Below are 15,664 nucleotides of genomic sequence, written 5' to 3' on the forward strand. Positions count from 1 at the left end.
ATTCATTTGATAGGGAACAACGTGAGAAAAATTTTTTTATTGTGCTTCAGGAAACATGGTGCGCCCCCGACGTTTTATAATACCAACATTTCAGAAGGAAGTATATGGATCTAAGACAATGGGTGAGACCAAAAGCATTGATAATGTCCTAGAGTTGGTGGGGGGTATCATATCAACTACTGCATATTATACCCCCGTTATCAGAATGGTGACACTAGACCTTTATCAGTACAGCAATATTACCTGCTCCACTTTTAGATGTTCCAGCATGCCTCTCTTTCCCACTACTGTGTGTTTCCATCTGGATGAAATCATGGCATGCAAAGCATGCACCACACTGTAGACAGCATTATAGATACTGTAGCTGTGTCCTGTCATGTGCATTTCAAACAACGTACTGGGAAGGTTCTCCAGCCTCTGTTCCTCCGTACATGTTGCAGCAGGGGACTGTAATAAACAATCAAAGGCTTGCTCCCAGAAGTCCTGGAGGAAGCCATCATCTTTTGTCCAAAATGGGTTGATGTTCTGAAGAAATTCTTGGAAGGCTGAAAGCTCATTTGAGTGTATTGTGAAGGACAGAGCGCCATGGAACATGTGTACATCCCATTGTCCGAGGAAGGTGTTGACTACGAAATCAACCTGTGCTGTTGTAATCCACACCTTTCCTGTAAAGGTCTTCTCCTTATACCGAGGGTCTGTTCGGAGTGCTACCATGTTATTAAATACCAGCCATGTAATGGATGTTGCTTCTCCATGGATAATAATTGTGCTGGCTCTGCTTTCCATGAACTGTGGATGGAAGTCCACACGTCTATCAAAATATCCCCCTTCATGAACTGAGTAGGCATGTTTTGTAGCTCTTTCTACGAAGGCAGAACAGATTCCATGTTGGGAAAACAAAGACTCCAGGATCTGCAGGAAATGCTCTCCATTTTCATCATTCACAGCAATGAGGCCTACCCATATCCATCTGAAATGCAGAAGAAGCCGGACAATTCCCCAGTATTGAAGCGATTCATTTGGGACCATATGGTAAAAGGGTGGGAACTGCATATCATCCTTTGTTGCAAATGAGCCATATGCGATCTAAAAAAGCGGTACAGATATTTACCGGTGGTCTAGAACACATTTCTAATGGTGGGCAGTGGGTATTTATTAATAACAAATTCAGATTTAAATTCCTATACATAATTGGGTATGTGGTAAAGATAGGATGAGTAATGGGTAACAAATCCATTAAACACTCCTTATACCTTATACTTCTATATATTCTTTAATGAATATTTATTAAAAGATTGTTTTCTGAGTCCTGTCTGATTGCTGTCCATTTCCTAGAATATTGTGAACAGTTTTATAAATGAGAAATTATTATTGTGGTGTGATGATAAAACCAGTCTAAAATTCTATATGCAGTGGGGGAAACAATAGGTTGGATCTAGCCAGTAGGGAAATCCCAAGGAACCCCCTTCCCAAGACACACATACAAAGAGCCTACCTGTGGAATCTTGTAAAGACTCAGGATATCTGCCATGAATGATGAAATTTCAGAGTTCATTCCCCCAATGACCCCTATTACATTCTTTTGGATCCCACAGTTGTAGTTGGGGACAAAGGTTTGACCTTTGAAGAGCAAGTCCAAGGTTGAATGGTAGGTCATCATTGGATCATGGCAGCTATCATAAATGTGGAACCCGAGGGTGATATTGGGCAAGATTTTAGCATTTTCATTAATCTTATTCACAGCAAACGTCAGGGCCAGGATATGCTGGTAAAACTTTGTAAGTACCCTGCAAGCAAAGTAACATGGCATTTCTTAGGAGAATGCTACACTATATTGAGAATACCGTCATCCCTTTCTAGCTTTAAAGAGTCATATGTCTAACTCCAAATATGCGGTATATATTATATGATGTGAGTATTCATCTGAAATAAAAAAACCCCCAATAATGCCATTGTTAGTCTTGGGCATTGCTGCCATAGGCAGATTAAGATTTTTTTCTAATTTTTCTAGCTATCACTAATGAAAAGAATTAGTGATAACTAGCTTTTTAAAATTGTGTTTCACACCACGGTTTTTAATCATCTTTAAATCGGAAAACATAACCTGGAAAGGGTCATGATCTTACTCCAAATCTCAGTTTCTTCGCCTGCAAAATTTCGAACGTGACCTCAGTACTTTATTTTATTCAATTTTACCGCAGAATAAAACTGGATGGGTTATTTGTCCTTTATTACTACATTGCTTCAGGGAATAAATGGATATTGTGCCCTAGACCTTTACCTCCCCTCCCCCACGATTCCAAATTTAAAAACATCAAATTTGTCATGAAAACCAAAGTGAGATACAGCCACAAAGTCTAAAATATCAGTGAAATAATATTTCCCCCCCCTTACACTGGAACTGTAGTCCATTCTTGAGACATTGATTCTTGAGAAGGATGAGCTTTAAAGGAATAGATGGGGAAGATGTAATTGATGTGAGAAACAATCCCGCCGATGAGAAGGTCACCTGGTTGGTACCACTGATGTGGAATGAAAAGGGGATCCTGGGCGATGCATTTAAGAGTACTCCCTCTGCATACAATGTGTGGCAGCATCAGAAGCAACATCAAACATCCCACCATCCTAATGGGGAAACTTCTTTGTAGATGCATCGTCTCTGATCTCTCCCTACAGCATCACCATGAGCACCAACTGAGTTTGAAAAAAAGACATCTTGGCCAGTATGTGGCTCTGCCGATCCACTTTAAAAAGGAAACTGTATTGGCCTTACCATTTCTATCTATATTCTTACCAAAACATGCATTGAATGCCGGTGGCGACTAACCTAATAGAAGCCTGATCTAAGCAAATGAAATAGGAGGAGGGGCACTCATGCTAACAGGGTCCTGCCTATGTCTAATTTCTAATCTTAGTTTTCAAAGGCACATTACATGTTTTAAATACCCTTTTTAGGTTTGCTTGTTGAACTTTCGTGGCAATCTTCTGACTTGGTCAGGTGCTGGTCATATCAATTACATTAATTTAGATAATTATGGTGTGTGTGTGTGGGGGGGGAGAGATAATGATTTATTCAAAGTTTTTGATCTTTTGTTTGGCACCTCTTTAGCAGAACCACTGAAGAAAACATATTTGCTTGATGTCACCCAAATCAATTACTGATGACTAGTGAGGGAAGGAAACAGGCCACGGGTTCAATAGGTTGCAAAGGTAATAGCACCAAGACTGGTTCCAAACCAGTAGGTTGATGTTAGTAATTCACATTGTCATGAAGATGGTTTTAGTGTACCTTTCTGAAAGCACACAGGTTCCCCATTCAAATCTGATTTTTTTTTCCCCCCATGAACCATTTTGCTGTGATTCAACACCCCGCCCCCCCCCAATAGAAATGGAACACAAGCACATTTTTTGTCTGTGCCAGGGCTTTTTTGGTAGCAGGAACTCCTTTGCATATTAGGCCACACCCCCTGTGATGTAACCAATCCTCCAAGAGCTTATAGGGCTCTGAGTACAGGGCCTACTGTAAGCTCCAGGAGGATTGGCTAAATCAGGGGAGTGCGGCCTAATATGCAAAGCAGTTCCTGCTACAAAAAAGACAAGGCCTGGTCCATGTGATAAAACAGAACCTGGCAGCACCTTATGGGGAAGTGAAATTTACTCAGCTGGCCAGAGTCTCAAGCTGACATGCCTCAAAGAGGACATTTCTCCATGTTCTTTCCATCCCTTCCCTCAGGACTTCTTGAAATCCTTCTCACTGGCTTTTTACTTTAAAAAGAAAAGAAAAGAAAAGCCATTGTCTAATGAAACATAGCTCTGTAAATTATTTCAATCTATTTCTCTGCAAAAGAACCCCGTGGCGCAGAGTGGTAAGCTGCAGTATTGCAGTCCAAGCTCTGCTCATGAACTGAGTTTGATCTCAGAAGAAGCTGGGTTCAGGTAGCCATCTCAAGATTGACTCATCCTTCCATCCTTCCAAGGTCAGTAAAATGAGTGCTCAGCTTGTTGCTGGGGGTAAAGTGTAGAGGACTGGGGAAGGAAATGGCAAACCACCCCATAAAAAGTCTGCCATGAAAATGTTGTGATGTGACATCACCCCAGAGTCAGAAATGAATAGTGCTTGCACAGGGGACTACCTTTACCTTTCTTATTCCTCTGCACACACACACCCCACACACAAAAATGTACAGGAACAATCATGAGAGCAGATCTTGTATCAAGTAGAGGGTGAGAAGAACAAGAATTTATTGGAGAGGGGACATTTTACTTTTTTGTCACGCAAACGTAGGAAGAAGTCAAATAGGACTATATTTCTTGATGGATCAGGTAAGCCTAATTTAACCCATATTGTTTGTACATCTTGTCTTCATTAAGATACTGCTACAAAAGGTGCAGACTATTTCTACAGTTCCCAGTATAAATCCCAGAGTTTAAATAAATTTATTAATGTTCATAAAAAAGAGGAGTACCAGAAGGTTCTGCTTTGAAACTAATGCATTAAAAAGAAAGGATTCTACCTTATTTGAAAACCCAAAGAACTGTGAATTACAAATAGGGTGATAATGCCTTTGGAATCACTCTGCTAGTCTTTTAAATTTATTTTAAGATTGCTACAGATATGTGGACTGGGAAAAAAACCCCTCTGTTCCTGATTTTGTTTTTCTTTTTTGCTGGTGAAACCATAGGAGGGCAGAAATACAGCATCAACATATTGCAGAAAAATGTAGCCCGTCAAAACAACTTTCATTTCCATCAGGGTTCTTCATTTCACAAGGAACACTTTCAATGGAACCCTTCCTCAATCTTTTCAATTTCTGTCAAAGTGGAATTTTGGAGGCATGGTTGTTGAAAGTACCATGAAGTCACACCTAACTTATGGGTATTCAAGGAAAGAGATTAATAAGGATGTTTTGCTATTGCTTGCCTCTGCACAGCAACCCTGGACTTCTTTGGTGGTCTCTCATCCCAGTGCTAACCAGAGTTGACTTTGCTTAAACTTCCAAGATCTGATGAGATTGGGCTAATCTGGGCCATCCAGGTCAGGACACGAGCCCATCACAAATACCAAGGACCTCTGTGAGGATCTGCAGAAGGATCACATCAAGCTTGGTACCTGCAATCAGCTAAAAAACAACTACCCCATATGATCTCCCACAGGCTTTGAGGTCTTCTGCTCAACATCTGCTTATGATACCGGCTGGCTTCAATTAGGGCCAGGGCCTTTTTAGTCCAGGCCCCAACCTGGTGGAATGAGCTCTTGCTAGAGACCCAGGCCCTGTGGGACCTATCACGGTTTCACAGGGCCTGCAAGATGGAACTCTTCCACCAGGATTTTAAATGATCCAACAGATGTCCTTTGAAAGTTAGCGCTTCCCCCAGCATCTCACCTTCATGGTGTATATGTTCATGCTGACCGTCACCAGCCCATGCTGTTGCATGGTTTTGCTGCCTATGTTTGTAAGATTGTTTATTGTGCCACTTCTGATTTTATAATATTTATTTTTTATGATGTTATTCTGATTTTATTGTTGTATACTGGTCTGAGTCCACTTGCAGAATAGGGTGGGATATAAATTTAATAACTGAGTAAATTAAATTAAGATTAAATTACCCATTTCTTTTCCAAATGGAGCTTTTCATAAAATGTCATCAAACCATGAAATTACTGTATTAGACAAGTCTTGATAAACTATGTAATCTGCCCAAATAGTTTGTAAATATATGTTTACAGGTTTATTCCAAGGAAGACTTCACTATTCCTTTATAATGTACCACTAGACATTTCAAATACCTCTTCCCATTGTATTCCTTATTAACTGTTTTTTGTCATTCAGCTCAGGCCTCAGCAAAATGATATAACATTTAGGAGAAAAAATACAACCCAGTATGCCTGTACTGGAAGCCAAGATGGAGAAGATCTCCACAGCCACCATATATTTTCCTTTGGTGCTCAGATAGGTTGGAACAAAAGACACCCACACACTGCAAAACACCAACATGCTGAAAGTAATTAACTTAGCTTCATTAAAAGTGTTGGGCAGATTCCTGGCAAAGAAAGCCACAGTGAAACAGACAACAGCCAGAAATCCCATGTACCCCAAAATATAAAAGAACATATTCGAAGATCCTTCATTGCATTTCAAGATGATTTCTACAGCTAGAGAATGAGAGTCAACATCTGGGTATGGAGGATCAGTATATAACCATATCATACAAATACTCGCTTGAACCAATGAAGAGCAAAGAATGATAGCATTTGAAAGTCTTTTCCCCACCCATGTCTTTATCTTGGATCCTGGTTTAGTGGCCATGAAGACCAAAACCACGGTGATGGTTTTGGCCAACACAGAAGAAACAGCCATCACAAAGATGATACCAAAAGCAGTTTGTCGCAGCTTGCAGGTCACTTTGTCAGGCTGGCCAATGAATAGCAAAGAAGATAAAAAGCATAGCAGGAGGGAGATGAGTAGAGAATAGGTGAGGTTTCGATTGTTGGCTTTAACAATGGGAGTGTTCTGGTGCTTCATGAAGAGTCCAAGCACCAAAAAAGTGGCGAAGGAAAGAGAGAGGGACAGCACTGCCAAAAGAATTCCTAAAGGTTCACTGTAAGACAGGAAGTTGAGACCCTTGGGAAGGCATCCATTTTTATCATTGTTTGGATACTGATCTTCTGCGCACTGGAAACAGTCACCTGCATCTTAAAAAAAAAAGAATGAATACCGCATTTCAGTTTTTTATACTTATGTGATATCTAAGAGATGCAAGCCTATGCTTGGAATATTGATTATGCCCGATTGTTATTGTTTTAAATATACATATATTTTCATTCATTCATATTAGAATAATTACAATGACAGATTGTACTACTTGTCCTTTCCTTTTTGTCCATTGACACTAACATCCCTCAAGCTGGCAGAAAGGAGAAATGGGGAAGACCGTGCTGGATTGTCGGAAACAGGACAACAGCAGTTGTATTCCATAAAGCTGATTTTCTCCTTCTCTTCCTCCAGGTGTTTGGGTGGTGGTAGCTTGCCAAGCATGGCCCAGCCTAGATTTCTTTGTGATAATTTTTTCTGTCTATTTTTTGTAATGTAGTACTTTTTTGTAATCCATTTTGGGTCCATCTGGGAAGAAAAGTCATCTAAGAATTCCCCTTTAAACCAGGTAGAATTAATGTCGTAGCATAGCAAGTTATTCTGTGGCAGCCATCTAGATATTAAGGGTATGCTTTAAAAAAAAAAAAAAAAAGGCTGCGCAACAACTTGCATGCTAGGACATCATGGGAAGAAACCATTTCCCAACGTTGTCTTCTGAAATATGTACTTCAGAAAGTACCTAACTCACCACAAAATGCTGTCACTCAGTCCCAGTTCTACAACTACATTTACTGACTCCAGGCTGTGAAAGTTCTGGGAATTTTGGAGCGGAGCCTTGGAAGGGCAGGGTGGGAGGGACCTCAGTGGGATATACTGCCATAAAGTCCACCCTACAGAGTAGCCATTTTCTCCATCAGAACCGATCTTTGCAGTCTGGAGACCGCTTGGAATTCCAGGAAGTCTCTAGGCTGTGCTTGGAGTTTGGAAACCATACCAGTAAAGCAACCCAAAATGATGTGTTGCTTGATGAGATGTGACAGAAACCAGGAGGGATAAATAGACTGTCAATGGACAGGAACAAACTGCCCTGGAACCGATCATTCCTAAGGTCATTAAGGCTGTCCCTAAAACGAAATCATATAAGAACTCTAGCAAAAACAAAGGCATTTATATCTGTTTTAGAGGATTGATCTGATATGTGACAACTTTATCTCTGTTCATAAGCCAAACATTTTTTTTTTAAAAAAATCATAGAATTATGTTTCCTTAATATGCTTTGTCCTATGAATAATTACCCTTCTGGGTTGAAATCTTCCCCTTTGGACACGGATCACAATCATAGCAGCAAAATGGCTTTCCCTCTTTCTTCTTCTTGCTGGAACCTGGATGACATTTTTCATTGCATAGAGCCGAGGGCACAACCTATCCACAAAAGAAAGATTAAAAGTTTGTTCCATATCCCTGTATTTTAGTATTGAACTGAGATGCTGGCACTGAAGGACAATGAGAGGGTTTTCTCTTCAGGGTTAGGGCTGCCAACAATCTGGAGCAAGAATGCCATGCCCCTTTAACAGAGGCATAATAGGCTATTGTTTAGCAGGTGAAGTTATTTACCACCATGCCATGCCATGAAAAGCTTCACCTGCCCATTTCTGCCCATTAAGTTTCTGTTAAAGGTGAAGGATATTTTACTTTAGGCCTGCTGGCAACCCAAGCTGGGGCAGGAAGTGTGATTACTAAATAGGAACGAGAATCTCCACATTTGCCATTAATTTCTCCAGAGACTGAGACACAGGAAACTGGAGTAGATGTTCACACCAATTCCATAAACTTCAGCATATATTGAAGATGAATAAAATTCTTTTCTTCTCTTATGTTTTGGCTCATTCTTAGAGAATGAGAATCATACATAAACTGGGTATAGGAACCAAAGTTCAAGGAAAACAACAGAGTTACTTCAAACAAACTAACAACAACAACAAAAAACCTATGCAGTTTTCCCAACTGGGATTATATATACACATAACATGAAAATTGGCTATTAGTGACAACATTTTGAACAAGAGAACCGGACTGTGTTAGCAGAGCAACTCAATATGACAAAGTCAAATTCAATGTATCATTGTTTTCCATACCTGATTAAATCTACTGGGCCACCCAATGTTCATCTCATTAATGGAGAACTCTCTGCTCCACGGAGCTTGAGGATTAATTTCTCCCACTTTCACTCTTAGGAAGGATTTGTTTGGGAAAGTAACCCAGTTAATAATATCAAATCCACCTACTAATTCTCCACAGTTATCAAAAGTTACTTTGTCCCCAGCACTGTTGTTAAATGATATTTTCCTCAGAAAAGGGTGAAGCTGCATTAGAAGAGTCTATGTCAGATTACACAAAAGTTATCGAAGGCACAGTGTATATGGTTCCTGGTTCTTATAGCCATGCAATTCCTAAAAAGCAATTTAGGTAAGGTACCTTTCTTTTGAAAGCAGTCATACTATAAATTTAAGGGGTCCACAATCTCTTTAAACACCCTTTACGTTTGTCTATCTGGTGGTCCCAAAATTCACGATGAATACGGTCCAAAATCTATATCTGGCTGGATCAATACCTGAAAAATATCACTAAGGTATTTTTTTTCAGCTTGAAGTTAGCTGAACGCACACTCCGAGTTCTGAACAGACATAATCAGGCAATAGATTTATTGATGGTGCATTCAACTGTCTATCTTCTGTGGACCCATCAGGGATATATCAGAGAGTGAAGTTATTAAATATTGCTCTTTTACATTTGATGAGTATAATATTAAATAAAACCTTTCTGGCAGCAGAAACCTAAGGGGGCATCCCTGCCCCCAATTTTCAATGGTTATGATGGTGCTGGGGCAGGCTCTGAACCACATGTCTCAGTTTAGTCATTGCATTAAACATCAATCTGCTTTCCAAGTAATATCAATCAACCTTTAATGGCATATAAAAACAGGTTAAGAAACAATGGGTTAAGAAACAATAAATAAGTTAAGATACTGTACATCAGGTTTAAAACACAGTTACATAAAATCACAGTTAAATGAAACAACAAGACTGTTCCTTGTCTTGACGAATCTTTTTGGCCCAGTACAGAAATGAGGCAGTATTCACAGTTATGTCAGGAGTAACATCCTTCAGAACAAGCTGGACCTTATCTGGATCAGCCAGACCCATCTTATTTAGAAGAATAGGATCCAAAAATCAACAACGAATACTTACATAAAAAGGGCAGTACAAAAGAATATGTGAAATGGTTTCAATAGATCCGGACTTACATGGACATAGTCTGGCCAGGTAGGGTATATTATGAAATCTACCATACAGAACTGCTTTCCAAGTAAAACATTACCTGGACATTTGATAGCTTCCCAGGCTGTGGATTGTTCCAACCAACCATTAACCCATGCTTGGTCCTAGATGCGTACATGGCCTGCAAAGCATGCGCCACAGCATAGACAGCATTGTAGATACTGTAGCTTTGAGTCGTCATGCTCATTTCAAAAAAAGGCCCAGGAAGACTCTCCAGCTTCTCGTCACCAGTACAAATTTCCCTGCTCTCTTTGCTCTCATTGACTTCTGGAAATAATAAACAGTTGAAAGCCTGCTCCCAAAATGTCTTTATAAATCCATCTTCATCATTGTAAGGATTCACTGACAGCAGGAATTTTTGGAATCCCTGAACATTATTGGAGTGGATAGCAATGGATAAGGAACCATGGAAGACATTCATATTCAAGTGTTTGTGCATTATTTCTGATGAGAAATCCCAGTGAGCTGTCATAACCCAAACCTTGCGTATCGGTGTCATGCCTTTTATGTCAACCAGCATTAGAATCCACTGGAGAGATGTCATGGTGTGTGTCTCTGCATTTACGAGAAATATATTGACATCTGTCTTGGATAGAAAGTCAGCTGTACTCTCAATATAATTGAAAAGGTTGAAAACTTCAAAAAATGCTGCATGGTCTGGTATTCTTTCAATGAAGGCAGGGCAAATCCCATTTTCAGAGAACTTTTGTGTCATGGTCTGCACAAACCTTTCTCCTTTATCATCACTCACTACAAGGATTCCAACCCATCTCCATTGGAAATGCAGCAGAAGCTGGACAATCCCTGTGTACTGAAAGGCTTCGTTGGGAGCCATCTGGTACAGAGAAGGCTTCTGAGTTCTGTCACTCACTGATGGAGGAAATATGCAATACGTGATCTATAAAAGAAGAAGAAGAAGAGATGGAGATGGAGGTGGAAGAAATTGGATTTATATCCCACCCTTCACTCAGAGTCTCAGAGCAGTTTGCAATCTCCTTTCCTTTCCTCTCCCCACAACAGAGGTAGGTGGGGTTGCTAGAGCTCTTTGAGAACTGCTCTTGAGAGAGCAGCTCTTTCAAGAACTGCAGCTGAACCAAGGCCACTCAACAGGTGTATGTGGAGGAGTGGGAAATCAAACCTGGTTTCCCCAGATTAGAGTCTGCACACTTTAAGCACTACATCAAACTGGCTCTTTTTTATGTTGTTTAGATGATTTATACCACAGTACCCAGTATCTTGTCCTGACCTGGACAGCTCAGGCTAGCTCAATCTCACCAGATTTCGGAAGCTAAGCAAGGTCAGCCCTGGCAAGTGTTCAGATGGAATACCAGTGCAGGGATATAGAGGCAGGCAATGGCAAACAACTGCTGAATATCTCTTGCCTTGAAAACCCAACCAGGGCTCACCATAAGTCAGCTGTGACTTGGCAGCACTTTCCACCACATTCAGTATCTTATCACACCAGTGCTTGCATCACAACTTTTCTGAACCTTCATCGCTCCAATGCTTGAATCACAACTTCGGATAAAAGGAAGTACTTCTTCACCCAAAGAGTGATTAACATGTGGAATTCACTGCCACAGGAGGTGGTGGCAGCCACAAGCATAGTCACCTTCAAGAGGGGTTTAGATAAAAATATGGAGCAGAGGTCCATCAGTGGCTATTAGCCGCAGTGTGTGTGTGTGTGTGTGTGTATATATATATATATATACACACACACATACATATATATATTTTGGCCACTGTGTGACACAGAGTGTTGGACTGGATGGGCCATTGGCCTGATCCAACATGGCTTCTCTTATGTTCTTATGTTCTCTGAGCTGTTCTCTGATATGGAAAGTCAGCTGAGCAGAGTGAAAAAATACTAGATGTATTGGCCCTAAGTGCTACGTTGTTACGTCAGGGTGATTGTTAGCCACCTTGAGTCTACTTGCAGAGAGGGCGGGATATAAATCCAAAGTAAATAAATAAATAAAAATAAATAAATAAATAAGGGCAAGACTGACAGAGTTAAGTATCCAAGGCCTATACACTCCTATTTTAAAAAAAAAAAAAGAGAGAGAGAACTGTTCATCCACTGTCTGTAGCTCATGAGAAAGGGGAGAAAAGTCTTATTTACTCGTCAGTACATGGCTGCCTACGCCAACTGTACAAGTGAGAATTTCAAATGCCTAGAAATGGGCAGGTAGTCTCCAGTCTTCCTGAAATATGAGATGATGAAGATTTTGAGTAAAGGGTGTGTCTAAGAATTTGGTCTCAGTCACTGAGGTGGAAACTGAAACCCAAAAATGTTTTTTTTTTTCCCTTTGAAATTCATGACTACTTCACAGCTACGTTGCATGAGCTGATTCACACCCAGTTCAATTGTTTGCAGTAGCTTGGCCCCTGCTGGCCCTGAAATCTGAACTTTTGGATTCACTAATGATAAATGGTGGTGCCTTTCTGAAGTTCTTTCCTGACAAAAACTTTCAAATATGTTCTGGTTTGGATGGTGGTTATAATATGGTGAACGGATGACACTGCCTAACTTTTGTTATTCTGCAAAATATGCATGACAGAAATGTTCAGGGAGTTGTTCTCAAGACGGTATTGGTCTGTAATTGGACAGAACAGTCCAGATGGCCATCTTCATATTGGAGTGGAAAGTGGATGGTGCATTGCCTGTCCTTTGCAATCTGACATTCTGCTTTGCATTTGGACCATGCCAACCTGGACAGTTTGCCACTCACACTGTCATTCAATTTTGCGCTCCCAGTGCTACTGCATTGTTAATTCAGTGTCCTATACTGTATGTTTACATTTTTTCCTCTTTTTGTACTCTGTAATTTGCTTTGGGTCCTAGTGAGAAAGGTGGGCAAACTAAATAAACCAACAATCTTGATAGGTTTGATTATGACTAGGCTTTTGTTCTGATGTTAGAGAATCCAATTCAACTTTGAAAAGATGGCATGACTCCACTACTGGGAAACAGTTGGTGGACAAAAGGGACCAGCAAGCTTCTTGATCATCATGCAGAGATTAACTAATGCCGCATCCTCTTTCCACGTTAACCTTTATCAACTTTGCCACTAATAATGAATGAAAAAGTGCATTTCCCAAAGAAGAATGAAAGGAATCACTAGGAAATTTTGCCTCAAATTCCCATCATTTATTTCTTTGTTCACAGTAATGGTCCTTATACAGAACTTTATCCTTTTAATTTATAGCATCTCCATCTTACCTGTGGGATCTTATAGATGCCTAAGATGGTGGCCATATGAAGAGAGATTTCAAAGTCCTGGCCTCCAATAACAGCTATCAGATTATTCCAGGTGTCACACTTATAGTTGAGGCCCATCTTCTTTTCAGTAAAGACAACATTCAGGGTATTTTGATAAGTCATTCTTGCAGTGAAGTAGCTTTCATAGATATGGAACCCCAAAGTGTGGTTGGGCAAGATTGTGGGGTTTTCATTGAGTTCCTTCACAGCAAACACCAAAGACAAGACATGCTGATAGTTCTTCAACACCAAGCTGAACCAGTAGACACAACATTTATAAGATGGTTACATTTCTGACTCACCTCTCCTCTATTAAACACTGACATCTGTCAACGGAGTGGGATTTCCTCATTTATCCACTCCTGATGCCTGCTGAAATTTTAGGGGACAGGGGACCCTGAGGAATAGCATTGGGGGAGGGGGGGAAGAGAGCTGGAGATCTGCAGGAGTGGAGGAATTGCTGACCATCAGTCCTCCTCCATCAGCAAAATGTTTTGCTGGTTTGTTGGTTTGGTTTTTTGACCTCCGCATCAAGACTATATTCCATGAATGCTTTCATGTTCTGTACACTTCCCAGGGATGCCTGTTGATGCTGGGAAGCAGCCAACAATAAGGAGGATTCAGCTGTGGGGTTGTGATCAGATTCAGTACATTTTGTATCAAATGCACAATGCATATAACCAAGCCAAAAAAGGTCATCCTAAACTAATACTATATGAAAACAACCAAATTGTCTCTAAGGCTCAACAACCTGTGCGAAGATCCCATGGCCTTGGGTTAGCCATAGCTATCACAGGAGTTGTCCTTGAAATGGCAGCTGCTGCGAGAACCCTCTCAGCCCCATTCACCTCACAGGGTGTCTGTTGTGGGGAGGGGAGAAGATAGAGGAGATTGGAAGCCGCTCGGAGTCTCTGATTCAGAGAGAAGGGCGGGGTGTAAATCAGCAGTCGTCTTCTTCCTTTCTTCTGCATGCACTTCTCTTGGACTCTGCAAAGGCAATCCTCTGTTGCTGGAAAATTCCTCTTATGCTGGCGCTTGCCACTCATGGGAGATAATGGTTTAGCAAAAGAAGGAATACCTAAGGCTAGAGGAAATGGTGGTGAGCAGCCTCTGCAGTGCACGCAGAGGAAACGTATAAGATCCCCAAATTTTGGTGATTATAATCTGGATGCGTTGTGAGAGAAATGCTATTACCTAGAAAGACCAGGAACAATTTCTTGGGGTTTCTCACAGAAAGAAATGGGAGCATAGGAAGGGAAGAAGAGCTGGGAAGTGATCCCACCAAGGATGAGTTCCCCTGGCAGATAATACTGACGCTGGGCAGGAGGGGCATTCTTCATACTACACATTGCAGGATGCGCTTTGGTTACAGCTTCAGGCATCAGAAGCAGCAGCAGAATCAGGAGTTGCAGCAAGAAGACCATCTGGGCCACTGATGGAAAAAACTTGGCAAAGGACTCCCTGTTTCTGTCTGTTTTCAAATGATCTGATATCAGACTAACTCTTCTATCACTTTTGACTTTTCTTATAAAGTGGTGCAGAGCGGTAAAGCTGCAGTACTGAACTCTCTGCTCACAACCTGAGGTCGGTAAAATGAGGACCCAGGTTGCTGGGGGTAAAGTGTAGAGGACTGGGGAAGGCAATAGCAAACCACCCCATAAAAAGTCTGCCGTGAAAACGTTGTGAAAGCAACGTCACCCCAGAGTCGGAAACAACTGATGCTTGCACAGGGGACTACTTTTACCTTTTTATAAAGAGTAGCATCTACAGACTGAGAACAACTTGTGATCAGACTCACAGTCCCTCAATTTCTGCATCAGGCTGCTCCCCACCCCACCCCACCCCACCCCTGCATGCTCTGCATTGCTCTTGTGATACATTCTATAGAAGCTCTCGATTATGGATGCTGCTTCTGATCTCTGAAAAGCCTTGCTGTCCCTGGCAAAATGGAGAGGCCTTTGAAATAATTGCAGGGTTTAAAATAGCCTCCCCAAAGACATGTCATCCACATGGAGTAAGGAGGAAAACAATTAGTGCAGAAAACAAGCTTTTGTTGTAAGAGTCATCATGACCCTTGTGTGCTTTCCGATTTGGACATTTAGGCTGATTGTGATTCAAAGCAAGAAAAGTGCAAAGCAAGAAAAGTGCAAAAGTGCCCGGGGTGGTTGAACTTGCTTAATGTAAGAGCCACATAGAATAAATATCAGATGTTTGAGAGCTGCAAGACAAGGGAGGGAGGGAGGGAGGGAGGGAGGGAGGAAGGAAGGAAGGAAGGAAGGAAGGAAGGAAGGGAGGGAGGGAGGGAGGGAGGGAGGGAGAAAGGAAGGAAGGGAGGGAAGGAAGGAAGGAAGGAAGAAGGAAGGAAGGAAGGAGGGAGGGAGGGAAGGAGGAAGGAAAAGAGGGAGGGAAGGAGGGAAGGAAGGAAAAGAGGGAGGGAGGAAGGGAAGGGAGGGAAGGAAGGAAGGAAGGAA

General features: G+C 41.3%; 1 protein-coding gene across 1 annotated transcript; it reads right to left on the bottom strand.

The window, feature by feature from the left end:
• Nucleotides 1-5,780: 5,780 nt before the first annotated feature.
• Nucleotides 5,781-14,617, bottom strand: LOC132583157 (extracellular calcium-sensing receptor-like). Its single transcript, XM_060254829.1, has 5 exons — nt 14,388-14,617; nt 13,155-13,446; nt 9,972-10,829; nt 7,889-8,015; nt 5,781-6,694 (listed from the first exon to the last, which is right to left on the bottom strand). The coding sequence occupies exons 1-5, from the start codon at nt 14,615-14,617 to the stop codon at nt 5,781-5,783; spliced, it is 2,421 nt and encodes an 806-aa protein (XP_060110812.1).
• Nucleotides 14,618-15,664: the final 1,047 nt, after the last annotated feature.

Source organism: Heteronotia binoei, chromosome 15 (genome assembly GCF_032191835.1).
Source record: "Heteronotia binoei isolate CCM8104 ecotype False Entrance Well chromosome 15, APGP_CSIRO_Hbin_v1, whole genome shotgun sequence".
Lineage (NCBI taxonomy): Eukaryota > Metazoa > Chordata > Lepidosauria > Squamata > Gekkonidae > Heteronotia > Heteronotia binoei.

Excerpts from the sequence above, each read along its gene's own strand:
- LOC132583157 (XM_060254829.1), bottom strand. The coding sequence starts at position 14,617 with ATGGTCTTCTTGCTGCAACTCCTGATTCTGCTGCTGCTTCTGATGCCT. Across the intron at positions 8,016-9,971 it reads GGAAGCTATCAAATGTCCAG|GTTGTGCCCTCGGCTCTATG; the intron begins GTAATGTTTTAC and ends TTTTGTGGATAG. Across the intron at positions 6,695-7,888 it reads GAAGATTTCAACCCAGAAGG|ATGCAGGTGACTGTTTCCAG; the intron begins GTAATTATTCAT and ends TTTTTTTTTAAG.